This window comes from Sturnus vulgaris, chromosome 3 (assembly GCF_052056855.1).
Source record: "Sturnus vulgaris isolate bStuVul1 chromosome 3, bStuVul1.hap1, whole genome shotgun sequence".
Taxonomy (NCBI): Eukaryota; Metazoa; Chordata; class Aves; order Passeriformes; family Sturnidae; genus Sturnus; species Sturnus vulgaris.
In genome coordinates, this window is record NC_142245.1 from 56,478,548 (window position 1) to 56,505,226 (window position 26,679).

At 41.3% G+C, this 26,679-nt stretch overlaps 1 protein-coding gene across 1 annotated transcript; it reads right to left on the bottom strand.

Annotated features, from left to right (window-relative positions):
- Positions 1-1,157: 1,157 nt before the first annotated feature.
- Positions 1,158-23,237, bottom strand: OPRM1 (opioid receptor mu 1). The gene is made up of 4 exons (XM_014886006.2): positions 22,781-23,237; positions 9,273-9,625; positions 7,806-8,326; positions 1,158-2,654 (listed from the first exon to the last, which is right to left on the bottom strand). The coding sequence occupies exons 1-4, from the start codon at positions 23,095-23,097 to the stop codon at positions 2,616-2,618; spliced, it is 1,230 nt and encodes a 409-aa protein (XP_014741492.1). The 5' UTR covers positions 23,098-23,237; the 3' UTR covers positions 1,158-2,615.
- Between the last annotated feature and the right edge of the window lie 3,442 nt (positions 23,238-26,679).

The window sequence follows — 26,679 nt, forward strand, 5'->3', positions numbered from 1 at the left end:
GACTTTTGACATGGTCTCCCACAATGTCCTTCTCTCAAAATTGGGCACGTATGGCTTTGATGGGTGGACTGTTCAATAGATGAGAAACTGCTGGGACAGCCACGCCCAAAGAGTAGTGGTGTAAGGCTCAATGTCCAGAGGGACATCAGTGACAAATAGTTTCCCTCAGGGGTCTGTTTGGGATCTGTGCTTTTTAATGTTTTCACCACAAATATGTACAATGGGGTTGAGTGCAAATCCACAAGAAATAGAGACATTTTTATTAAAGGTTTGCAATGCAGATACAGAAGTTGTGTAATAATATGCTACTTACTGCAAAGCACTACTGATGAACATTCAAGCCTTATTGAAAGTAAAGATATTTTTCTTACTTTTTGCTAGTGCTCTGCTAATAAAATTTACTTCCTCATATCCTTAAACCATCAAGACTACAACATTATTACTGCTAAACATATTTACAGTCAGGTTTCTCAATTGTTGGATTGTAGAAACAGAGAATGTCCTTAAAATATTTGGTTGTCTGCTGGCAAGTCACAGTATTGTGCCTGTGTGCTTCATGCAAAGTAAAGAAGAAATAATGGCTTCAATTAATTATGTAAATTTTGTGAAAGCTGAACTTTTGACTACTCACAAAACTATGATCTTAAGTTTACTTAAATATGTCTTTGGTCTATCAGTTAAAACTTTCCAAATACTCATTCAATATTTAAAAGATTTTTGATTTTTGTATGTAAGCATGTCAGACTACTCTGAATACATCAGGTAGTAATGATGTCATAGGATGTTAGTCCATTTAAATCTAGTGTATTCTATGTTGGTTTTGTTATTTAAATAATACCGCTGTGTGCTGCAAAACAATGCATCAACTTCTTCCAAGTGCCTCTCTTACACTGTTTAAAAATTAGATGCAAAACCTCTTAGAATGGTGATGACTCTTGCTTAAACTTTAATGATGACTATGAGGTGATACAACTAAACTAACATAAAATTAAATATAAATCCATATGACCACACAGAAGAATTTTCAACAGAAAGAGAAGACAATTAAGGCACTTTTGTTATATCTAGCTTCATATTTTGCTGATATATACGCTACATATTTAGCTGCAACACAGTGATGAAACTCAAATAATCCTTTAATTTACAACTTGCAAAGATTTGGTCTTCAATCTTTATTATGCAGTCTATGGCAGAAACAAACAATTTCACATTATAAGCTCATTGTTTCACATTTAACAATGAAAATAAGAAATGTATTTTGGCTGCAGAAAGAAAAAGACAAAAAAAACCCCTGCTCCGTATAGTTGTATTTTAGAATACACTTAAATTCATCAAAGTACATTTTCCCCAGTTAACTACTGATGATTTATTTACAAAGCAAGTAACAAACAATGTCTAGAAAATACCATTGCACCACAAGTTATCTACATGGATATTTCTAATTTTCATACTAGAAAACAGCTAAGAAGGCATTTGCTGCAGCACAATATTTCTTCCTGAAATCTTAATGCGTTTTAGCAGCTAATATAAAATGCAGATGATTTATGTTGATTAGAAAAGCAAACACACTATGGGTTTGGTTAAGAAAAAATAGATATATAGCAAATTTTAATATATTTTTTAAAAGGTCTAATGCACTAACTGCTCCAAGTACTTCACATAGGGGCTGTTGTTTACTTACAAATTGAAAATGCTGCTGACAGAGCAGCTGAAACTTGAGAAACTACTTGAAAGAGAAGACATCATCAGTTTGTGCACACTCTGACAGGCTTATAGCTGCATTTTTATTCACAAAGAAATTTATGTTAATATATGCTGTTTTGGGGATCATTTAACAATCAATAACAATGTAGAATACTTTCATTTACTCATCTCTTAGAAAAAGTGAAAGCTCATTGTTTTGACTTTGAAGTATTTTTTAACATATATGAAATAGAAGCAGAAGATGAAGCTTGGAAATTTTTTTGTTTGGTGGGGTTTTTTAGGTTTTTTTGTTTTATTTTTTTAAGGGATCACTGAAAAAAAATTTCCTTTGAAACTGCAGAAAGTGTTACCCTTGCAAGAGAAGACGTCGTGAACAACAAATGTGTTGTTTGACATGATCTTGTGAGACTTCAGCACGCAAATAACCTGCACAGAAAACATCTCTACAAATAAATTTTAAGAGTAAATAGAGTGTACCTAACAGTATTACAACTTCATATCCCATAATTTTCCATCCTCAAGAGCTCACCTTATTGTTCAAACTATAGTTGTCTAGTGTTTGAATTTTTCTTTCCAACCTGTTTTAACACCACTGTAACTTACCAAGAGCATGTCGGGTTGCTAGAGGCACGGTAGCTTTGTTTTAGACTAAGGAATGTGCTCCTGGTGAACAGGACTGCTTTGAACACTGGAGCCTGGAAGGCCCCACATCTCCTGGCCCTGCTCGCTGTTACATTTCATGCTTCTGTTATGTGCAGTGCAGATGTGCAGCAGAAGCAATTTTTGACAGACTGGAAAAGCAGGCACTTTCCTCTGTGGTATTTTTTTTGAGGGAAAGCATATCCTACATGTTCCCACTGGCACACTGTGGCAGTGGAATTGCTCTGAGAGCCATGCAGCAGGAGACCCTGTCACGGCAGTGGAGTGGTTTCAGCTTCTTGAAGTTCCAACTGAAAGGAAAGAAATTGCAAATACAATGAACAATTGCTTGGTATCTTCCCACCCACAAGCTTGTGTGTGTGTGTTTTTTTAGGAGGAATTTATTTCTTATTTGCAGCTACTGTCCTGATGTATAAAGCTAACTAAGCACATAGCCCAGAGTAAGGCAAGACTATTCTTTTGCCATGAAGCAACAGAGGAAATGATCACAAAGAAACATTACTAGGTCTGAAATTTGAATTAGAATATACTTCATATCAAGCCAGTTGTTCTCTTTCTAGGGTGGACCTCTCTGTGAATTTCACGAGCATGGAAAAACTTCACTCCCTTTCTGTATTGTTTCTGTAGCAGTTACAGGGGAATTAGTATTTTAGTTGAATACATCAGAAGTGTCTAACTTTTTGATTTTCAGTTACAGTCTAGTTTAAACGCTGTCTGAGGTGGACTTACATCAGCAAACAAACCCAACAACCTCTCAGCCCTGTGTGTCCACAGTCTCCATGCTGAGTCCTACTTGCATGCAAGAATGGTAGCACTACAGATATTCTCATCAAGAAAACCTGCTCACTGCACGGCATGTCCTGAAAGGCTGCTACCCCTTTTTGCTCAGCTAATTTTGTACCAGAACCTGTTGAGAGCTGGGTGGGAGTCACTGCAAATCACGGGTTTATGGAGTGGAAAGCAGAGACACAGATGAAGCCTGGAAATTCACAAAGAGCCCATGTCAAGGCATATTAGTTACAAAAGATAGCCCAGTTTTAAGGATCTATTGAACTTAGACAAGTGTTTCATAGATGTCACTATCTCGCCAGAAGCGGGCTTTTAAAGAAACCAGTACTTCGAAATTATTATTGAAATACAGTATAATTCACAAAGGAGATGTATTAACTTTCTGAAAATACACAGGAACACCATTCTCTGTTAATGCAGGTAGATGTGAATCTGCCAAGAAGCTGCCCATTTTTTTTTCATGTTTCTGCAACAGGAATCACCAGCATTCCCCATATTTATTCACAAGAAAAATTAAGAAGTAAGAAAACACTTTCTTCATTTATTTGATAAAAGTGAAACTAACTTTCAGTTTTCCCTTGTTTTAACTTAAAAACTTTTTCTTGAATCCAATATCCTTTTTATTTCTACATGTGGCTGCCAATCCAGCCAGTAAAGGCAAAGCTTTCAGGGCTAAGCCTTTTATTATTGAACATATCTGAGGCCTCATTTTCAGCATATGGGGAGGATTTACAATTTCCATTAGGGCATTTAGACATTTCAGTAGTTGACAAGAAAGCATCAGAAGCTAAAACTGGAGTTACACATGGGATGACTAAATAGTCCTGAAGATGTGCCTATATATAACTGGCTTAGTTGCTTGGATACATTCAGGTGAAGTTGCTATAAAAGCAGCTATAAAAATGGGTCACAAAGAAACGAATCCACTGAAACAAATTTCTCAGATTTCTGTAATTATTAACAATCCAGTTCCATAATTATTTAAGATTTTTTTGCTTTTAACACATAGATACTAGCAAAAGCTTAGTTTTCAGGGGAAAATAACTATCAATTGATTTTATATTTAAACTTCTTTTAATTTCAGAGGTAAATTGATGCAGGAAGTTTCTGAGCATCTGAAGTAAAAGCTATTTCAAAATACTTGCCAAGATTTTGATAGGAATCGGTTAATGTTAACAACATCAAAAAACCCTCAGCCATTTGCAAAAGCTACTACTTAGTCCTTCATTCCCCTCCCCTGCCAATACTTGGTCATAAAGAAAAAAGTTCAAAGAAAGTAGTTTTGCTTTTTGAGCATTTTTTCTCCCCAGGATTACATCACTCATTCTCCATGCATAAGATTGCATAAACCCTCCTGAAAATTATAAGCACTAAATCTAGACCTTTTTGGTAATGCCAAGGAGGCAAAGAGTAGGCCAAAGGCCAGTATATTAACTCAGAATAATATGAATATTTATGATGTTTCCTATTGGTGCTTTTGAACTGATAGAAGACACTGTTGTTCCTTCCAACAACTTAAATACTTAAGAGTGTTAATTCTAAATGCTTTGAAATGCTTTAAGAGTGTTAGGCCTTACGTGATTGAGCCTTGCAGTTCTCATTAACTTTAGCAGGAGAAAAGAATTCTCACTTGGCAAAAAAATAACTTGTAGAACATCTGTTTCTTAGAAAATTATATGAAGCATGCCAAGTACTACACAGCTTTGCAATTAGAATTCATACCAAATGCTCTCCAATGCCTTGTCTATACAAGAAAGAGCTTGTCAGTATACTTTAATCAATAGATACACAAGCTAGATTTTCTTTTATAGTAAGCACTCACCTGTAAAATAATACCCTGTCTATAGAATTTACAGAATCTCACTGTCTGAGCAAATATTGGTTTGTCTGGGCAGTTATTTTCTTTTTTTCTTTTCTGATAGCTAAAGCTGCATTCACTCTAGGGGTTTTTGTGTTTAAAATAATAATATAAAAATAGTAGGTATTACATTTGTAATTACTATTCTAGAGAACCTTTTTAGTGTAGATTAGTTCAGCAATCTTGTCTCTCATTCTGATAAAAGCAGTCATCAAAACATGTCTCTTACAGAAATATTTGCTGGAGAAAAAAGATAAATTAAGTTTAACAGTAAGCTTTGAACATGGCTTGCTTGTGAATGTATTCTACAGACGTTGTGGAAAGACTGTACCAAATAGCTGCTGAACTGAACTCCATGGAGAAGTCCTAGGTCAGCATTCAGGGAGCACATCTGGCAGAAATAAACCAGTGGCAGCAACAGCAGCTGCCAAAGCAAGGACTGCAGGGATGGTGGTGAGGGAAGTGGAGTTGGCCACTCCAGAGTCTTTCAAACACCTGAGCATGCAAAGACCTAGCCACTCACCTATGAAGACCTGAGCTACCAAGTGCTTCTTCTCCCTGGCTCTGGGGAAAACTGATGGTTAGTTGCTAGGCAGAGCTATCAAAGTAGCCAAACTTCTTCCAGCTCTGCATACCCCATTTTTTGTTCTATGCAGATCGGCTCTTTGCCAATCAGTTTCCATCCTTACTGCCTCACTTGGACTGCATTCCTTACATTTATCTTTCTCCTTAGCATTCTTCCCTTCCCTTCCCTTCCCTTCCCTTCCCTTCCCTTCCCTTCCCTTCCCTTCCCTTCCCTTCCCTTCCCTTCCCTTCCCTTCCCTTCCCTTCCCTTCCCTTCCCTTCCCTTCCCTTCCCTTCCCTTCCCTTCCCTTCCCTTCCCTTCCCTTCCCCTTTACAGATGTTTTATTTCTTCATAACTAATTTATTTCAACACCATTCCCGGAAGAAAAGCAAAAATTCTAACCAGCAAAGAACCCAACTATAGGACTAGCTTCCTCCTCATTGCCACTCTCAAGATCACTTCACTTGCTTGCTCCATCCCTGCCCCAGCAGGATATGTCTCTTGGTGGTGTAGGCTAAACATCTCTCTGGGAAATATCATTTTCTATTCTGTGCTTGGTCAGTGCTCAGGGAAACAGATTTTATTTTGCTCAGCCTCTAGGCAGTACCACATTAATCTTTTGGGTAGAAGTTTAGAAGGCTATAGCTCTCCTAGAAGTAATATAAAGATATATAGCTAAAGGTAGAAAATGAGTGCATACACACTGCACTCTAAAAAGCTGGAATTGTACTAGACAGAAATACAATCTTGTTGTCAGACACATGCACAAAATTGACTCCATTGATGATTACAAATGCATTATTAACAGATGAATGTAGTAATTTGCTACACCTAGTAAATACTACAATACATACGTACATACATACATACATACATATATATGTGCACCTATGCCAAGTTTGGTGGTTCTGCTTCACGACCAGACTGAGGTGCCAATTTCACAGGCCACAGTTTGGCATGTATGAATCACACACTGGTGAACAACACCAATTCTTGATGCTTAATAAAGCTTCTTGCTTTAGCCCTTCTCCCTTTAGACTTCCCTCCTCTTTTGTGGTGCAAATACTGTTTAGTCTCCTTGGAGATGGGAATACTCTTATTTGGGCTATCTGTCAGCAGCTGAGTGTCAGGCAGGTAGCTGCTTTCACAAGAAGCCCCTGTGTTCTGCACCTCGAGGAGGCAGCCAGCTTGTGGCTGAAGTGGCAGCAGTGAGAAAGTGTTGCATGAGCAACCTAAGTATATTGCTGAAAGGTGATATGGCAAGGAATGAATCAGCCTTTTGTTCTTATTTTTAAGGAATTACAGAGACAACTCAAACTTATTCTAGTGCTTGAAATGTGCTTGAATTACTTTCATGAATGTTAAGATTTGCTTTCATGTTTTGCTGAGAGATGGAACTTGGAAATTCTCAAGACTAAACACAGGACAATGGATATTGAACATGTACGAAAGAGCTACTTCACAAAAACTATGCAAAAATAGGCTGAATAATAATTAAAAAAAACAACTCTTGTTATCTGATGTGCCATAAAATCCCTACTTCTTAAAGGCTTTTTCTACATCGAAAAGGTATTTTTCTTGGTATGGTAATGGCAAAATGACACATTAGTATTTAACATGTGTGTATATATTTTTATGTATACATATATATACACGTATATATCTAACCCTTCCTTATTCACCACATAATTATCTGACACAAAAGCTGCATGTAGACAAGCCTTGGTCTATCTCTTACATGACTTTCAGGACAAACAAGGCCAGGTAGGCCTTCTTTGTACATCAATCAAAAGTGAACAAGCACAGTTTTTTATCTTTTTATTCACTGTTGCAATGGGAGAAGAGAGATCTGTATTCTGTCCCACTCCTGTCTCCATCATCAGACGAGGAGTATGAACAGGAAAATCTGTGATTAATTTTCATCCTGTTGCAAACATCCTGCAAGTGAAACACTGTTTTAAGTGCTTTGTACATGCATGCACGCTGGACCCAGTCACTCAAGGTACCCTTTAGAACCCTTGGCTTCTGAGCATCAAGCAGGGCAGAGAACAATTAGCACCATGCTGGACTGGGGTCTCTGTGTATGCATACACCAGTTTCAAATATAACCTTGAAAGTGTTCAGACCTTCCAAAAGCTACAAATCAGTGTAAGTGGTAACTTCAGAGCACATGTCATCTCCAAGCTGGTGGCCTGGATCCAGAGATGACATCTCCACTGCTAGTCATACCTGATGGTTAGTCCTATCCACAGTGTTGGCAGTGGAAGCATGGTCACGAGTGTTTTGTCGGACTCGGGTGGAGTTTTGCTGCTCAATGGTTGAGGAAGTGGGGATGCAGAACTCTCTGAAACACCTTTTGAAATTCTCATCTAGAAATGCATAAAGGACTGGATTAAGGCAGCTATTTGTATACCCTAGAGCAATACAGAAGTGCCAGGAGACAGTCTGGAAAGTAGTTTCTGGGATGTTGACCAGGGCTTTAATGATAACATAAATGTGGATGGGAGTCCAGCAGACAATAAACACTGCCACCACCACAAGAACCATCCTCGTGATCCTCCGCAGGTTCCTATCCTTCTCTTTGGAGCCGGATAACATGCGGACACTCTTCAGGCGTAAAATCATCAGCCCATAGCACACGGTAATGATCAGGACTGGCATGATGAAGGCAAAGATGAAGACACAGATTTTTAGGAGGTTCTCCCAGTACCAAGCAGGGTGGGAGAATGTAAGTGTGCAGTCAATTGAGCCTGAGGAAAAGGAAAACAGCAGAGAAGAACACACAGGTCAGTTTTTCATTGGCTTTTCTTTAAACCTTTCTTTAATTAAATATCATAGGCAAATATATGAAGACTTTACACCTAAGTAAACATGTAAAATGAAGCAATCTGTGATCTGTCATCTGCACAAACATTGGTAGGATAGAGTGCTGCAAAACATGCATGAAGCGTGAGTTAGGAAAACAAAACCAAATTAACATGTTCTCTTTTGCATATTATGACTTGGAATTTAATGTATGCTTAAAAGGAAAAGAGCTGATTTGTCATAAGTGCTTACACTTTGACTCATTTTCACTTCCAGTATAAAACGTGGTAAAAAGAAAGATTGTTAAGCCACCATATATGCTCAGAGTTTGGACATTTCAGGGCAATGGGGAAGAGAATGACACTTGGTAACTATGCACTGTGGAGGGTCTGGATTTATGTTGACATGCTGTCACTGCCCCTTTATGGAAGGTCTCGGAGCACCAGTGTCCAGAACGTGCTCTCTGCTCTGTACCGTGTCCTGCCAGACAGGGTGTAACGTATCTATGACGGCCAGCTTCCCAGTGGGAGTATCCTGGGTAAAGCACGGGCTCCTGTGCTGTAGGGTAATGCAGAACTGCCCCACAGGAGAAGGCAGGCAGGCACAGATGCTTTTCCAAACATTACAGTAATCGAGTGGCACAGCAGGACTTGCATGGAAGGAGGAGCAAGCGGGACTTTCACAGAAGGAGCTGGAGCTGCTTGGCATAAAACAAAGACGACATGCACTGCTTGTCCAGTCAACTACAGCCAGATGCAAAATTTGCACTGACACTTGCTTTACAGGAGTTGGAGGTCAAAAGTTAATTCAATGTCTCTACATTGCAGTGAAAAAATGCAGAAAGGATTTTAAATGCTGAGTACTCAGTTTAGGAATGAAAGCCAGACTTACCATGCCTGTATTTAGTCGTTGCCATGAACATAACTGGCAGGCCAATGGCAGAGGAAAGAATCCAGTTGCAGACATTGATAATTTTGGCATTTCGGGGGGTACGGAAATCGAGGGCCTTAACTGGATGGCAAACAGCCACGTAGCGATCCACACTCATGGTGCAGAGTGTGAAGATACTGGTGAACATATTGTAGTAGTCTATGGATATAACAATCTTACAAAGGATGGTACCGAATGGCCACGTTCCCATCAAGTAATTCACACTCTGGAATGGCAGAGTACTTGTTGCTAGGGCATCTGCTAATGCAAGATTGAAAATATAGATGTTGGTGGCAGTCTTCATTTTCGTGTACCTAGAAAAAGAAAAATTGGCATAGCATGTGAATGACCACAAGTGACATTGTTAAATAAAACTGAATTCAGTGAATCATCTATAAGAAGTTCCTGTAAAATAATGTGCTAGATACTGTCAAAGATCACATTTTCTGCTTTTAACCAAATGACCATGCTATGATTCACCTATATGTTGGCAGTCTAGTGAGACATCAGCTAAAGTTTGTAAAGAAGAAAAGATTAATTTAACTTGTGCAGAAGGAAAAGATACACATAGAAGAAACGGTATTATAGATGCTAAAGAATTGAGAAGCTGAAAAAATTGGATGCTTACAGATATTGTACTACATAGATAGATTTTCTGTACCTGCTGCTGTCATGCCAAATATCAAAACTATGTTCTGTAAAAATAGAAAATTCATTTGCAGGTTGTGGAGCAGTAATGATGTGATTCCAAATGACCAGCACTTGAGACCTACTTTTTATGTGGATGCTGTACTTTTGCAGTAGTACAAAAAATGTTTCAATTTAAGTAATGTTCCTGGCCATGCTGCCCTGATGGCTGCTGAGGTTGCTGGGACCTGTGGCTGCTTGGATTTTAAGGGGGTCATATAGCTTACTCTTTTAATGAAACTTCCTTCTAGTTCTGCAAAACTAATAAGCAGAGTGTTTGATCAAACATTTTAGAATTTATAGAGTGCTTTTCAGGAGGAATAGCTCATTTCAAAAGACCTGCCGGGGAACCTGCTCGGGAAGACAAAATGTAAAATACACAATTTCATGGGTTTTATCTGAGTTAGATCTCTTCAGAACATGAGTCATTTGCAAAAAATCCCAATAAAAGAATTGTGTAAGGAATGTGCATTTGGAACTTTTCTTTGGCAGGGTATGCAGAAATGCAGACTTCATGTTGAATGGACCTAGACAGCTTTTATGACGAACATTTGAAGTCATTGGCACTGTATCTGTTCTCTCATTTTTAGCACCGTGCATGAGAAGACACTAGCAAATACTAATTTCAGTTAAAGGTGGTTTTTAAGAACAGATTTTCAAGTAGATCCAAACTATCTTGACTGTGGCCTTGAGAAAGTATGATCTTAATGTGATACTTTCAAGTTGTAAATAAAATCCATATTCTGAAAGTCCTGTAAAAATTTTTCTTACTCCATTTATATAATGGAGTAATAGTTACAAATACAAGTTTGTAACTAACATAAATGCTGCATCTACAACTCTCTCTGCTGGAAATTGGAAAAAATGTACAGGATTGCAGTGTGGGAGAGGTACATAATAAAAGCTACAGCTCTAAAAACTTGAGGGAGGAGAAAACATTTCTTGGGCAATTTGCTGGAGAATCTTCCAGACGAGAATGAAAGCAGCAACATTTATATTCTGCTTTTACTTCTATCCAGTACTAAGCCCTGTGGTTTATCAAAACGAATATCTCTCCAAAGGTCTGAGATACCCAGGAGTAGCTGAAGGTGTGTCCAGAGCTAACCTGAAGGTTTGATTATGTTGTGAGCAGACATATCCAGCTTGCTCCCACCTGACCTGCCCAGGCTGGGACAGTGACAGAGGGGCAGTGGCTCTCAGCTCTGCACCAACAGGCAAAGGTGATGAGGATTCTGTGCCCTCACCAGGGCTGCTGAGCCCTGCTCAGACCTTAGATGATTGCCTGCCTTCTTTACAGCTGGGAAAGAAAGCATGCTTGGGAATGCTGCTCAGTGCTGCTGCCATCACACGCGATTTTGGGACAGGCCTGTGCGGAGAGCACATCGTCAGATAGTAATGACAATGTTTTCTTATTGGTAATTAAAGGCATTTTTATTTAAAAGGAATGCTTGATACAACAAAAAGACCCCAAACCATCAACCAATATGTAAATGACTTTCAGGTTAGCATGACAGAGGAGGGACAGAAAAATGCTCTGAATAAATAGAATAGAATAAAGAAAATGAAGTTTCTTCATGGGGCATGAGCCTTATCCCACTTAAATGCTACATATGTTTCAGTTTCCCACTTAAATGTTATATAGTTTTCAGTTTCATTGTCAGTTTAAGTTTAAAAGTTCTTAGACGTACTTTGTTTAATGGCCTCTATAGATCCTTAGTGAAGGGTTTTGCTTGATGTATGCTGTAATATTTGTACTTCTAATCATGCTGTTCTTACAATGAATAGAAACAGAGCTCTTATGGTGACAGAAAGTATTTACCTCCACAATTTCCTAATCAACAAAAGCCTATTGAAATTTACAATATTCTTTTCAACAAACTCTATGGGATTTGGGTGTTTCTCTGTACAGATTATTTAAAGATTTTATAAGGGGCTCATTTCTGCAAGGTACATTTTGTAAAACATGTATTTTTCTAAATAAGTAGATTATCAGTGTTCTCAGGATTATTTTTTTTTGCCTGAACAAATAAATACCAAAGCAATTGATTAAATGTAATTTTAACAGCATGAAAAGTAACAGTTGATCAAAATGGAGCTTTTCAAAGTCTTTATCTTAGCTGTTATGCTATTTGCTAAGGTATAAGTCTACCTATTTGAACAAGCAGAACAAACATTTCCATTATCCAGACATAAATGTATACGTGATGAGATTTCTACAGTTGAGAGGGACTTAGTAATACCAAAATTTATAATGCAATAGCATAATTTATAAATGCAATCATTTAAGATACTGCTTTCACATTTTCATTCAAACTCACTAGAGAATCTAAAAATTAACAGACGTGTAGAGAAAAAAAATCTTAAATGCAAACTCATGAAAATCTGAATACTGGTATTTAGATTACAATGAAATTTTAGCATCTAAAACGTCAAGTGTATTAAATTTTGCATGACGATGAGCAAGGCTGCAAGTGAAAACAGAAGTTGGCTTTGGGTGACCTTACTTTTATTTTACAGCTCTGCAATGAAAAGACTAATAGAGTGTGATGATTCAGGGGCTTTTTCTGAATATTTAGTGCAATACTGCTCTTGGTATATACCCAAATTAATTATGCTCATTATAATCCTGGCACCTACTAGTATACCCCTTCTAACTCCTCAGTGCAGTTTTTCTGTCACAAAATATCAATGAGGAAGAAAGCAGAAACAGTCTTTTGCACTTAGGAAATAAGCTGGTCAATGACAGACTGGTAATAATTCCTTTCAGCAACACAAAGGCATGCAAGGTTTTGCCTACAGAGTGCTAATTTGGAGACAAAGATTACTTCAAGATCTGTCTTTAAGTTCAGCACAAAATACATAAAAAACTGGACAAAATCACTGGAGATTCACTGCAGAAAGCAGTCACTCTCAAAAATGGTTTGGCTGCTGAAAGAAACAACAGCCAACAGCTAGGTCTTGCATACATACAGACAACCTGACATAACTCTTCTTGATGCTGGAGATTAGGTTAGCGTTTCAAATTCATGTTCTTCTTGCACAAATGACTTGTTAAACAAATGAAGAATCATTATGTGCATACATTAGATTAGCTGAGGTCGCCTTGGGTGGGAAGATTAAAAACATGTGAAGTATGCCTAGTTGAATCAATTTAAATTAATTTTTTCCCCCCATGATTGTTCACCTTGTATATGCAACTCAAAAACAGTCGGAAAAAGGGATTTTTTTGGCATGTTTTCTTGAGATATCAGGTACTTTCAATTTTTCTTGAGCCCTTAAAGCTTTTAACAAAGTTATGACAAATTCAAGGTGGTCTGTAAAAACCCTCCAAATTTTTTCTGTCTGCCAATCCAGTTTTAATATTTAACACTGAAATGAAGTCTGTCAAGCCACATTCTGGAAAATACCTTTGAGCTAAAGCGTCACAAATGATGGACTTTACTGACGTCCATCTATTTTATTATCCTTTTCTTCCCATGGTAATGAGTCTCTATAGAGAAAGACCCATACTGTATCTCAGCCACAGCTGTGATGTGTGCTGTGGCAGGCTGTAACCTATTAAAAGTTTTGAAGCCATATATATTCTCAATAGGTCTAACCTTCTGTCTGCAAGCACATGATTTAACCAGCTTTAAAACTTAAGTCTTAGATTTTTCTATTCATGGGTACTTCTGAATGCTTATTCCTTAAGCCATTAAATTTCATCTCTGGCTACAAGCACCATAAATTTGTGCACAACCCTGATAGGTTATTAGGCAGTAAGGCCACCCAGATTGGAGGTGCCATCTTGTGGTTAACAACCTCTGCATTCTTTTGATATATGTTCTACTGAAGAGATCTTACACAAGGCTGTAATTTAAACATAGTAAGCCCTGACTGAAACCAAACCAACAACAAATTGAAAATCTAAACAAACCCTTGAGCAGATACAACAGAGCTGAAAGCATTTACATTTGGTTGCAATAAAATTGTACAATTTGCATCACATTCACTTGCTTCCTGAACCCATCTGAGTTTGGGGGTAAAAGCTGAAATGAGGAAGTGAGGAAGCCTTTAATGCCTTTAAGAAAGACAGAGGCAGTTGCTGTGCCCTCCTGACTCCCAGCATAGCTCTACCCAGTCACTGCTGTGACCTGTCACAGTGGTTTAATTAGAGATGAAAAATATTAGGCATCACTTAGGTGTCAAGGCATGACATACTGACTGCAGAAGATCTAATACCAAAGAGTTTAGTTATTTGACATACTCGGTCATGCTTCACATATATTGCTCCGGAGCAGCTTTCTATCCTTTCTTCACTCGCTGGCAAGGGGATGTCCATTTTCTGAAGGAGTCTGAGTGTATATGTGGTCAGTGTGCACTTGAGCACAGGGCAGGGAACTGCTGGACTGCAGTTGCTACCTCTTTTCTCCCTAACAATTTGTTTTCCCACTGCTTTGTCACTTCATTCTCCTTCACAGTGCAAATGAGATTTGGCTAGAATGTCACCAAAGTTTACTTCCCTTGGGTTACCTTGCTAGCATCTTTGACTTCCCAGCTTATCCCTTCCTCTCATCAGGACAGTGCCAAGGCATGTGCAGATCCAGCAGTATTTGCTTACAGGACGTAGGAGAAGCAAGCAGAGCACATCATCTCCTGGGAAGCAGCACCAGCTCAGGGCCACTTCTCTTGTACTCAGAACCCATCAGGAATTTATCTCACACCTCAGCTTTGGGAGAGGGTGAGCTAAACAAAAGCCTTGTAGGCAGAGTCACCTTTAGACTTCAGTGCCAATCTTTTGGGAAATGGTGTGGCACCAAGAGAGTTGTGAGGGCATCTGACTCATCCTTCTTCCTCTGTTGGACTTTGGACTAAAAATGACTTGCTGCTGTCTTTGTGGCTCTTCCTGATTTTATTTTTTTTGCTACTAAAAGGCATCATACAGAAGTCCTCTTTCTGCTATTTAGTTTGAGCCAGTGAGTTTAGTCCCTACCCAGACAAAATAAAACTAGCTTTATTCTTTTGGGAAAAACAGCTATTTTCAGGAGGAAGGCTGGTCATTTCCCTAGAGGTCTGACTGAGCAAGCAAGGAGATTACTTCAAACAGAACACACAAACTTCACAGTAGTCAAAACAGGTAATTATTTTATGATTTCTTATTATTTATGCCTTTTAAAGTTACATAAATGTGAAAAATATATAGCAGAAATCCATACAAAATAAAACTGATGTGATGCATTCTTTTTTGTCCAAAAAGGGTGGATAACCAGTCAAGAACAGGTATAGGTGTATCACTTGCCACAAAAATATTTAAGATGTTGTCATGTATTATAACTCCTAATTTTCTCTTCTTTTCCTAGACATCATAAAAAGCTACTTAATGATAAAAAACAAATGACAGTAATAAGTATGCTCCAGGGCCCAAACAGTCATCTGCTGGTACACTTTCTTCCCTTCCAGCCTAGTTGAATGAGGGAAAAATTACCTGCCAATTATTTCAGAACTTAATCTGGCCTGTTTGTCAAAGCACTTTTATTTGAGTCTCTGTTTGCCTGGTGCTGAGGCATATATGGGTCTCCAATAAAGGTCGCTGATTTCATGGTTATTGTGTAACATATCTCTCTGAAATAAATCAATGGTGCTAAAAAGGCTAACTTCAATATATTGCCATTATCCAGCAGCAGGTGCTTATTGTTGAAGGTTTTGCTTTGCTAGGAAGACATATAAAGGAAAACTGTCAGTATATTCAATTTGGCTTTTTCCTCCTCTGCCTTCAGGGAAATGTGATTAAAAGTAAAACTGCTGACTACACCTCTGATAACTGTGGTGACATTTTTCTGGAGGGGACAAGCTATCAGCTACTTTGTCTGGTTTCCAGGTGCTGGTCCCCTCCTCCTGATCTGTAGACTGATCACCTGAGATAAGGACTGTACATGAAATATCCCTGGTCAGCAGGGAAGCTGGCAGGGAAGCCTTTGAAGACAGTTTTAATGCTAGTAGATGTGAGATCCCTCAAGGTGTGGTAGGGAACAGCAGGTAATCAATCCCTCTGGTCGAAGGGTAGCAGGGAGGTGGCATGAGGCTGGAGGCCAGGCCATACACAGACTGCACAGACCAAAGTAACACTAGGTGTACAAGGCATGGCCTCTTGCATGCAGGAGATTGGGATCTTCTGGAGAAGCTGTTGAGTGTGATCTGGAAAGGAGCGACAGGGGTGAGACAAACCAACTACAGAGAGAATAAATGTGGAGGAAGGCTTGCCTGTGATGTGGGGAGAAGGGGAAAGCAAGCAATGGTGGAAGCTGGCATGGCAGGAAGAAGGAACACAGTTATGTGTTATGTGAGAAGACCAAATCAAAACTACTGGAAATCATGGACTCAGTCTCTACGTGACAAGGATAAGATTGTGTTTGAAACTGCAGCTCTGAGGGAGTTACTAAGACCACAATCTTATGAGAGTGATTTGGGTAACTGACTCCTTAGATGATTTTTCTATAGGGGCAGCACATCCCAGGGCTGAAGATTAGCACTGTGACAACTGCTGCTCCCTGGTCCCCTCTAAAAAAGAGACTTCACTCAGTTGGAACTGCTCCACACAACACGACAAGGAGGAGACGTTCCATTTTACACAAACATTTTTGTTCTGAAGTTTTAGTCCTGATCTGAGATACAAGATCTTATAGCTGATAATTGAACACTTCTCAGTAAGAAGGTGGAAAAAAAATCTATTTCATGTCCTTCACAGTTATTTGATTAGCTATGGTGTGTCATGCCTATCTTTTTTCATCGTGTAAATTCAAAGGGAAATATAAATAAAATTTAGAAGTATTTAAATAGATGAATGAGAATGCTTATCACAGCTCAGGCAAGCTATGGAACTCCTTGATAGTGAACACCATTAAAAGTCCACTTCCAAAAAGGACTAGGGTCTTTGAGAGATGATTATAATATTCCTAGTTTCAATACCATAAACCCAAACCTCATTATAAAAACCAAAGAAGACATAGATGGTTATAAAAAGAGCTTTCTTTGAGATCAGCTTAAGTGCAACAATTCAGAAAACAGTTGCTTTTGGATTTTTAAAAACATAGTTACAAGAGTGGATTTGTATTTTGAAGAGATTTATCAAGCATGGAAAATTTGTTTTCACTTGGAATCATCATGAAAATAAATAACTTTTTAAAAACAATATGTTAATGAAGACCTCTACAACAACCATATTAGAATGAAGCTTAAAAATAACAAAATTAGAATCAGTAAAAATGTTTCCAATGCTTGTTTTGAAGCAGCTTTGTTTAGTAGTAGCAATCTTTGATACCTTCCTCTTCCAATCTTATTTTTGATCTTCATTTTTTTGGGGAGTACTGCATGTCAGAAATGTCCACAAAAAGCTACTGAATAGATGTTGATGCAAACTTCAGCTCAGAAAGTCTCTCTGCAGTCTAAAAGTCATTTAGAATGATACTCACACAGTGTTGCCCCTATTTTTTCCACTCTATGACTAAACACCAGCTGCTGGCTATGACTGGAAAAGAGGCTAGTAAGCTAAATTATGATTCTGAGACATTTGGACTTGCATCATGTTATGTTTGAGATTTTTGTAAATATGTCACTTTTTGATCTAGAAAAGTCATAAAAGCTTATCCACAGTGTTCTGCAAAAGTTATGCTTGATGATTTGGGAAAACACTGTAAATTAAACAATGCAGTACTCCAGGGTTGTGTTAGCTAAATCACTCATTAGTCATTAGCTTGCTCGTAATTATGTAATATAAGCAATATGTGCATACAGTATTTTCTATCCTTACTGAAGCCTTGAAAAGTTGGTAACTTTTGATTATTTTTATACAGAAATTCTAAAAAAAAAAAAAAATTAAAAAGAAAATCAGGAAATGTTTAACATTATTTTTTCATGGGAGCCATTACCGTAACGTCACTCCAGGAAAAGTGCAGTGGGATCAAACAGCTTTTTACAGGCAAATTGAGTGAAATTCTGCCAAAACTGCCTGGTGGAAGGCATTAGCAGACCCAGAGGGTCTGTGCACCTGGGCCTGGCATGCTGTCCCGTGTGCAGGAGTTCACTGGGACTGGGGCCAGGCACAAGGTCTGGAGCTGCAGAGCTCTCACTTATCCCTCAGGTGCCTCTGCTTCCTCAGTGAGATGGGTGTTACCCCCAGGTTGCAGCCTCATGTATTTTTGGTCAAATTTTCATCATGTCTGTAAAAACATAATTTTAAAAAAATGAATATAAAGGTATACATTCCATTTTATCTGTCTGCTTTCCTTCATCTTGGGGAAAGGAGGGGAGCTGCTTGGTAGTTAAACATTTACCCACTAGCAAAGGTTGGTAAACTCTGTCACAAACAGTATGCAAACAGGGACACCTGCCTTGCAGCATGCTGAGGGTCACCCCCTTGCTATGCTGCTGATTTAATTCAGCTCCTCTGCTGCTCCTGCCCAGCAGTGCTCCCACAGTTCTGTCCCCAGGTCTTCTCTGGCTGGTGCTGTGAGCTGTATTAATTCATAATTGACATGACTGGGTAAGGCTGCTGAGGCTTACAGCTCTTAGCATGGGGGTGGAACCTTTGCAGTCAGCAGAACAGCCAGGACACACACTCACACAAGCAATGCTGTGCAAATGCAGAGAAGTTCATGAGGCTGTGGACAGGAGAGAAAAGCAGGAATTTCAAGCACTTCTCAGTTTCTAAGCTCCCTGATCTATGCTCCTACAAAAGATGCTGAAGGTCACCTGACATACTGCATCCATAACACCATATCACCTTGCAAAGAACCTATTTTTTAGAAACACTTGTTTTGCTTCACCCACTTTCAAGCTTGTGATTATTTCCCGATTTTTTTTTCTCTGAAACGACTTCACGCTTTTGTGTACATGTGTGAGAATATTTATTCCTCTGATGATATCAATTATTTCTACAATTGAAATTTCAACTCTAAGTCTGTTCTACTTAATAACACAGTTTTTCTGAATTGTGAGCGAGCTCAGCTAACTAACCAGGCTTTTCAGTGCTGCAGTCTTTCCAGATTAGATGATGCTTCAGTCACAGCTCCATTTTTTTCAAAACACTATTAAGAGGCTGTTTTGAGACACATAGAAAGATGTCCCTTAATTTCAGAGACTTCTTAACTTCTTTCCCTGTCTGCCTTTTTTTTTTTTTTTAAGAGTGTAATCATTTACTCAATGAAAAAAGCCATTTCTTTCCTCCACAGAGGATTGCGGAGAACCTGAGACCCCTTTGTTTATGATATGTGAAAAATTTATAGCAAAACAAATGAGGAATCACTCTGAACTTGACTGACTTCAGCGGCTGTTGGTGGAATTACAGTTCTCCCAGAGCATTTGGACTGTGAAGGACTGGGGCCTCTGAGAGCTATTCCTCTCTTCTAGACCTGTAATGCTTAAGATTTTCATCTAGGATCTATAGCAGCTTTCTAGCATATTGCCTTAATCACATATTCTTATTTCCATTCTAATTGTGAGAATAATATCCCACCAACTCGATGAGAAAGCTGGAAAAGCCTTTGGATTACCGTGTCAATTAATTCAATGCCACATGGTACTAATTGTACACTGTCTTCTTGTACTCTGCAGCAGCTAGAAGTAGCATTTGCTGTTGATATAGCCATAACAACATTGTGTTCATATTAGTAATTTACATTTACATAAAGCACATGAGGAAAACAGATAATAAATATTATTTACAGATTTTTCTGATTACAGGATTACTGCCACGTCTGGCAGTAAAACCTATTAAACTCCTACTGCTGTCACTCGAAGACATTTTCTGGTACTTGAAAAAGGAAAGCGCTCAGTGTTAGTAACATGAGGTTAAGCCTCGCACATTACATATATGACACGTAAATATTAATTCAAGGATGAAAGCATTCAGCTGAACAGGAACCATCTGGAAGAATGAGGAGGGTGGATGAGAATGCATTAATTGCAACACAGCGTGTATAAGTTGGAAATCTATGGACCTGCTTTGCACAAAGAGCCTTCTTCTCACATTGAAAATCACAATACATTTCTAACTCCTCCTTGGACATACCTGCCGTCTAACCTCTGTTTGCCCCAGCGGGGATAGCAGGGTGGCATTGTGGAGTGATAGTAATAGTTTCCTGTCAGGCCAGCACTTGCAATCTCTGGCTCCAAACCCCTGGATTTGCCTCATGTAAAAAACTTTTAAGAGTAATAATGTTTATAAGAATTATATAATTATTTAAAAACTATTTACAAAGAAACCAAACATGAGATGTTAGCATGCCACACACTCGACCTGAAGTCTCTGCTGCTTTCACTGGGGCTGGACTCTGAAAGGTGAGTAGGACTGTTTCAAATACCTAAGCACCTACCTCCCAACTCCTAGTATTTTCAAGACAAATTAGGTACCAATATTACTTTAAAAATCTTAATTTTTAGTAGCCTCAATTTCTCTCACGATTAATTTGAAGTTAAATGTTTTGCTCTTCCCGAGCAGGCATGATGGGAAAGGCAGATAAAGAAGGAGAGTTTTATATGATGACAAATTCAATCCAGTGAAACTTTGGCCTCTTACTTGTAGTTGGATGCAAGGAGGAATGAATGTGAGTGCACAGGGTCACCATTTCACAGATTCATATTCTATGATTTGGAACACTGTCAAGCTAGTATAGCTTACAATAACCTAAATCATTTAGGTTCCCTATTGCTGACCAGATACACTACACCTACAGAGAAGCACAGAAAGGGAATGTATTTTTGTGTTGCTTAAGCCACAGATCCTATTCAGCCATTAGCATGTAAATTCCTTGTCATCCCAATTGCTAAACAGCTGTGTGGTATTAATTGGGAAGCAATTCTGTCATACCAAAAGCTGTTCTTTCACAGGAGATGTGGGGTTTGCCATAAAATTCCTGATGGCTTTGAACAAGCCACTTAATTTGTGTTTTCCTCTGTAAAATGAAAATATATTTTTGCTTTCTCCTATTGCTTCTGGCTTTTGTTTTCAAGCTGTCATCTCAGGGAAAGATGCTTTCTTTAGATAGAAATCTAAATACAAGTGCCTCATTCGATTTGGCTTTGTGGTGCAAGTGTAATTCGATTAATTACCGTAAGAAATATGAACCTAGTAAGGGTTATGCCCAGGATAATAAATACATAATTCCAGGGACAACCTGTGGCATATTTCTCTGCTGACAGCTATCCTGCCTCTGTTACACTGTGCATCTGCTTTTCCTCCCAGAGGAATGCATTCAACACTGCTATGGTGATTGCAGTCATGCCCCCACTCAGAAGCCTTTCTGCAGATGTCTCTTCACAGACAGCCTGAGTTTCAGACTGACCAAAACCACAAGACAGAAGAGAATCTCACCAGCTCTGTGCATGCAGCCTCTAAAGTATAGTTAAACCCACAAGGTTTCTGAACTGCTCTAGTCTGAACCACTGATGGTTATTACTTGCGTTCCCACTAGGTCTACCAGATGCTCAGGCTTTGCAGTGACATCCCTAACCCGTGCCGAAGGAATCATCCTCCATCCTGCTGCAACACCCCAGCGGGACCGCGACCCTCACCCCCGGCTTTCTACCGCTGGCACTGCTTGCACCACAAAGCCACCCGCTGCCTCTGGCCTGCCAGTACTGCCAGAGACAACCCCGGCTCCTGCGGCCCCGACTCCTCGGGGAATGCAGAGCTCAAGGGGAGAACGGACGCTCCAGACGGGGGGGGAATTGGAAGTGCTGGGGCTGACTCGATAGGAACGGAGCGCGCCCCTCGGCCATCCCCACCTCCCCCCTTAAAAGCGCCTGCTGGGCTCTCCAGGGCGCAGTGGACGCTTGGTTTGGAAAGGACGAGCAGCCACGAAGGGCGATGAGCTCAGCTGGCCCCGTCCTGTCGCTCCCCGCCGCCCGGCTGCCGGCCCGTCGCTCCCGGGAGGTGGCAGTGTTCCCCCATGGAAGCTCCAGCCCAGCACCGCTCCGCTGCCAGGCCGGCAAGGAGCCTCTTTCATCTCCCTCTCACTCGTTTTCCGCTCATTTACGGGCAATGGATTTATCGCCCGTGATCTGATCTGTAATAGCCCCACTGGGGGCTTTTTCTCTTGCCGGCGAGAAAGTTGCGAAGTGCCGCAGCACAGCCGGAACGCCGGGATTACGGAAAGCGGTCGCGATCACGGCACACGTTCTTATACACGTGTATACGCATGAATGTCTATACACTATATAAATGTATTTCAATATACACATATAGGTCTAGACGTGAGGCAGTGGATCTCCAAGCACGGCCACAGAGAAGCGTTTACCCGCGGTGCCATTTACATTTTGTTCGTGTATTTGGGAGAGGTTGGTGGAAACACAGGTGGATGCGTGCCGGCTATCCATGTACTACCCCGTACCCGCACACGCTCCCGGGCAATGACTCTAGTCCCTTCAAATCCTCGCTCCTGGGGGACAGGTGCGGGATTCAGGCCCCGTTGGCCAGAGCCGCTCGCGGAGGTGCTGCAGCTCGGAGGGTCGTTAGAACATCCTCGGACGCGCAGCGGTTTGTGACGGACCGGCCGCCCCTCACGGCTCCACCGCAAGTTTCTCTTCCCCCACGACCCGCTCCGGCTCTTTATCAAAAGCCTCCTTCCCTTTCCTGCAGGGACCGTCGCCTGTCCGCACCCTCCACCACGTCCCTTTGAGAGCTGCCCGGCGGACAGGGACCGCAGCATCCCCGCCGGGACACCGTCCCGCATCCCGGCTCCTGGCGGCGGGGTTCCGCCCCGACGGCAGCGGCCGTGGGCTGCGGGGCGGGGCAGGGCGGCACTCACCTGACAATGACATACATGACCAAGAAGTTGCCGAAGAGCCCCACGACGCAGACCACGGAGTAGAGGGCCATGATGGCGATGGCGGTGACCACGGAGGGGCCGCCGCCCGCGGGCGCGCAGGGCCCGCCGTTCGCGCTGCCATTGCCGCCGCCGCAGGGCTCGGAGCGGTTCCAGCCCAGCGCCGCCGAGGCGTTGCCCCAGGCCGGGCAGGGCGGCCCGGGCGGGCGGCAGGCGGAGGCGTTGGCGGCGAACGGGACCTCCAGGGCTCCGGCGAGCAGCGGCGCGGACCCGTTGCCCAGCAGGTAGGCGACAGCCATGGCGCGCAGCGGCGTCAGCGCGGCCACCCGCTCCCCGCGCCCGAGGAACGCCCGGCACGCCGCGATGCTGCCGCCGTGTCGGGAGGCGACGGCGCCCGCCCGCCCCGACGGCGCGCTCCGCCGCTGGGTGCGGGCACATGTGTGCGGCGGGCGGGGCGGGCCGGGAGGAGGGGCCGTGCTCGCAGGAGCGGCGGGAGTCGCCTCCCCGCGCCCGCCGCCCGCCGCTGCTCCTCCCCGGCCGGCCGGGCGCGGTGGCGGCCGCCCCCAGCGGCGACCGGGGCGCACCTGCGGGGGGGCAGCGAGCGGTGTCACTTGAAGGCAAAGCGCTTAAAATGTTCCCTTCCCCAGCGCCACGGGCATCGGGGACAAACACCGGAGAGAGGGAACGGGGGGAGACTGACTTGGCGAGATAAAGGCAGGTGCAGAGATCAGTGCGCCACTGATTATCGTAGTGAGACAAGGATCTTGGCAAAACCATGTCCGCAGTGATTATAGAGATAACAGAACCTTAAGAAACCCTAATAAAATGTGATGAACTTTACGGCAGCACTTTGGGAGGGGTGGTTGTGAATAGAATTGCCCTTTGGAAATGACTCGGATCTCATGCATCCTCAGGATTTTCAGAAGACCTTCTGTTCAGAGATCCAAGGATGTTCTCCCCCAGATGTTGGTGTGATTGTTATCGGATGTGATAACACAGATAAGAACGACATCAAAACTGTTCTCTTGAGCTGTACACTCATTGTTACTGGGTGCTTATTTCACACACCGTTTGTTTGCGCCAGCACCTTTTCATGGTCAGTTGTTCTAAATGAGTACAGAGGTGCAAGACTGCCTGATGGCTGATTATTAGGACTTACCTCATTTACTGTCTCACTAATGAAACCAGAAGAGATCCCTGGTAAGGCAGAAAAAATATCTCCTGGTGAACAGGAAAGTGACAGAGTAGCTGTGATTGCTCCTGCTGCCTCATCATGGATGCATACTTAATCTGCTCACCCTGTGCAGAGCACCTCCTGCAATTTCAAGAGTGGTAATGGCAAAAGTGGAGAAGAAATAAGTTCTAACTTAAGAGAAAGGTGCAGAATCCCGGGCATTTTAGTCTAAGGATTACCTATGTGCTTGTGCCACAAGCAATGGGAACCACTGCTGCTCAGGGCAGGTACCAGTAGTGGAATTGACCACACAATCTTTCGATGTATATCTGATAATTGGTGGGGAGGAAGAAGAGGGAGAGGGAAAGGGGTGTCACTGGACTTTGAGAGGGATATAGATCTGGAGAATTTGTGTTCATTTTTTTCATTCTAAAGTGAAATGGAAGGAGAAGAATGAGTAAGCTATTAATGTGCACTTTCAGTAGATAGCATGTATTGCTTCATGGCCAGAGTGAGTATTTTCAGCATCCTTCATTGGTAAGAGAGGGCCATTTAGTATTGCATTTAGGGAGAGCTTTAGAATAGGGGTTGTTTTGTGTCTGGAAAAAGCTGTGGACAAGGGGAAATGAAAGCAAGAACTCAAGAGATTTTACATGGTCAAGGACACTACCTCTTTATCCCCTTCTGAAGGATAGCATGTATAGTAATACACAGAGCAGGGGGAACAAGGCTTTAAAACTGGGGCTTTCTCAGAGACTTTCATCTCTGGGTATGTGCACAGAGTGTGGGAGCCTCTCTCTGTGCTTGGCCTTTGTTGCACCAAGGCCATCAGAAGAGTTTAATGTAAGCCTGTACAAAATTAGTATTTAGCCCTTTGAACACAACTGTGCCTGGCTGTGGAAAGGATGGAGAAGATGGGGAACAAAAATCAAGGCTGCCAGGAGATCCACTGCATATCTTGTGTCATAGCCAGATTTGTATCATTTTCACTATCAAAAGACCCTTTTGTGTATTAAAAATTACTTTAAAATTACATTAAAATGTCTTTAAAAAAAACCCTTAAAAACAGATGCCCAGGTAAATGGAATGCTATACACAAGCCTTTATGACTGTTCACAGAAAAGTGATTACACACACAAAAAAATTATTATGCCCAAATAAATCAACCTTTTGGCAGGTGCAGATGAAAACTTAAGATGCAGAGAGAGCTGGCAAAAAGCCCTGGGAGTTGAGCTTGTTTAAGACAGGCCTCATTAAGCAAAATTTCAAGGCAGGGGAGTGATAGTTGCACCTCTTTGCAAAGTTCTTGTAAGTGTTATTTTGCAAGGACATAGGCAATGTGAAATAAATCTTTAGAATATTGCTTTCAGATGGTAAAGGTCTTTTAGGTATAATAATGTATGAGAGACCCTTTCTTCAAATAATTTCAGATAATACAGGACTGTGTAGTCAGGATTCTGGTGAAAGGGTGTTTGTGAAGCTGAAGATCTTGTTGATAGTAGTTCAGCTTTTTCCTTCTTCAGAGAAAATAAGCAGTCTTGATCATTTGTAGTATTTCTATATTCACAGATCACCTGGGTCCCCTTCCTAGTTTGTGACAGTGACTCTGCAGATAAGGGCAATCTGCAGAGTGGCAAATACTATATCCATTAGTTGAAAATAAGTACTTTAAGTTTCATCATCTCTGAGTTCTTCTGCCCTTGTAAAAAATAAAATGTGTCTTCAAAGTTTAATAAATGTAGCTATAAGTGATAGCTTTTGTGTTCGCATAACAAGTCTGAAGGGTGTCAGCTCAGCTGGACCACACTGATGATTGCACTAGATGATCTTTAAGGTCTCTTCCAACCTTGGCAATTCTGGGATTCTGTGATACAGTCTTCAATTTCCTTATCTGGCAAGGCTACAAAACAGATTTATGATGTTTTGTTAAGGACTGTATTACCTGTCCTTGATGGTTAACTGTATTCTCAACTATCCTTGACAAACTAATAGTTTTACTTTTGCTAAGGTGGAGCTACCTATTGAATGAGAAGAGTGAAAGGTGTTCCAAAACACTACCACTATAGTTGATGACAGAAGGGTCTAGGGGAAGTTAGTGTGTGATATAATTAAATATATAGTAAGTGGAACAGTTCAGTTCATACAATCTTACATTTCCTAACTCTTAGGTATTTTGACTCTGCAAGTTCAATTCTTGGTTGTTGGTTAGGCTTTCCAAGTCCAGTAGCTCACCAAAGGGGAGGTTGCTGCAACTCTGTGCCCTCAGGTCCAGCTAATAGCCAGACTGGGCTTGTATTCACAATAGTCATGCCTGCAAACACCTTTATAGAACCCACACATAAACATAAGCACACAGCTGGCCCCAGAGACCAGCACAGACGTGAAGTCAGCACTAACAGAAACACAAACTGCACCAATAGCCTCACTCTGTTCCCCTCTGGCTGTTCAGGGTGAAAAATTTGCTAGTGGGAATATATGTGTGTGCATGAACACCATATGGCTCTCCTCAGTGAGCATCTGGATCAGACACTCAGTCTGCCCAGTAGCTGCTCCCTGTATCCCAGCTGTTTGCACATGGACATAGGAGCCCTGAGGCTGCAACTCCACTCAGGCTGTGGAAATGGACCCACGTACAGACACTCAGCACACACATGGGGACACACTAAGGCCCATCCTCAGACTTAGTGTACCCAGTAGCTGGCCTGTA

Bases quoted from the DNA above. Each gene is read 5' to 3' on its own strand.
- OPRM1 (XM_014886006.2), bottom strand. From the start codon at position 23,097: ATGGCTGTCGCCTACCTGCTGGGCAACGGGTCCGCGCCGCTGCTCGCC. The intron at 9,626-22,780 runs GTGAGTGCCGCC...TTCTTTTTCTAG, and splicing joins GTCATGTATGTCATTGTCAG to GTACACGAAAATGAAGACTG. The intron at 2,655-7,805 runs GTATGACTAGCA...CTTTCCTTTCAG, and splicing joins TGGATAGGACTAACCATCAG to TTGGAACTTCAAGAAGCTGA.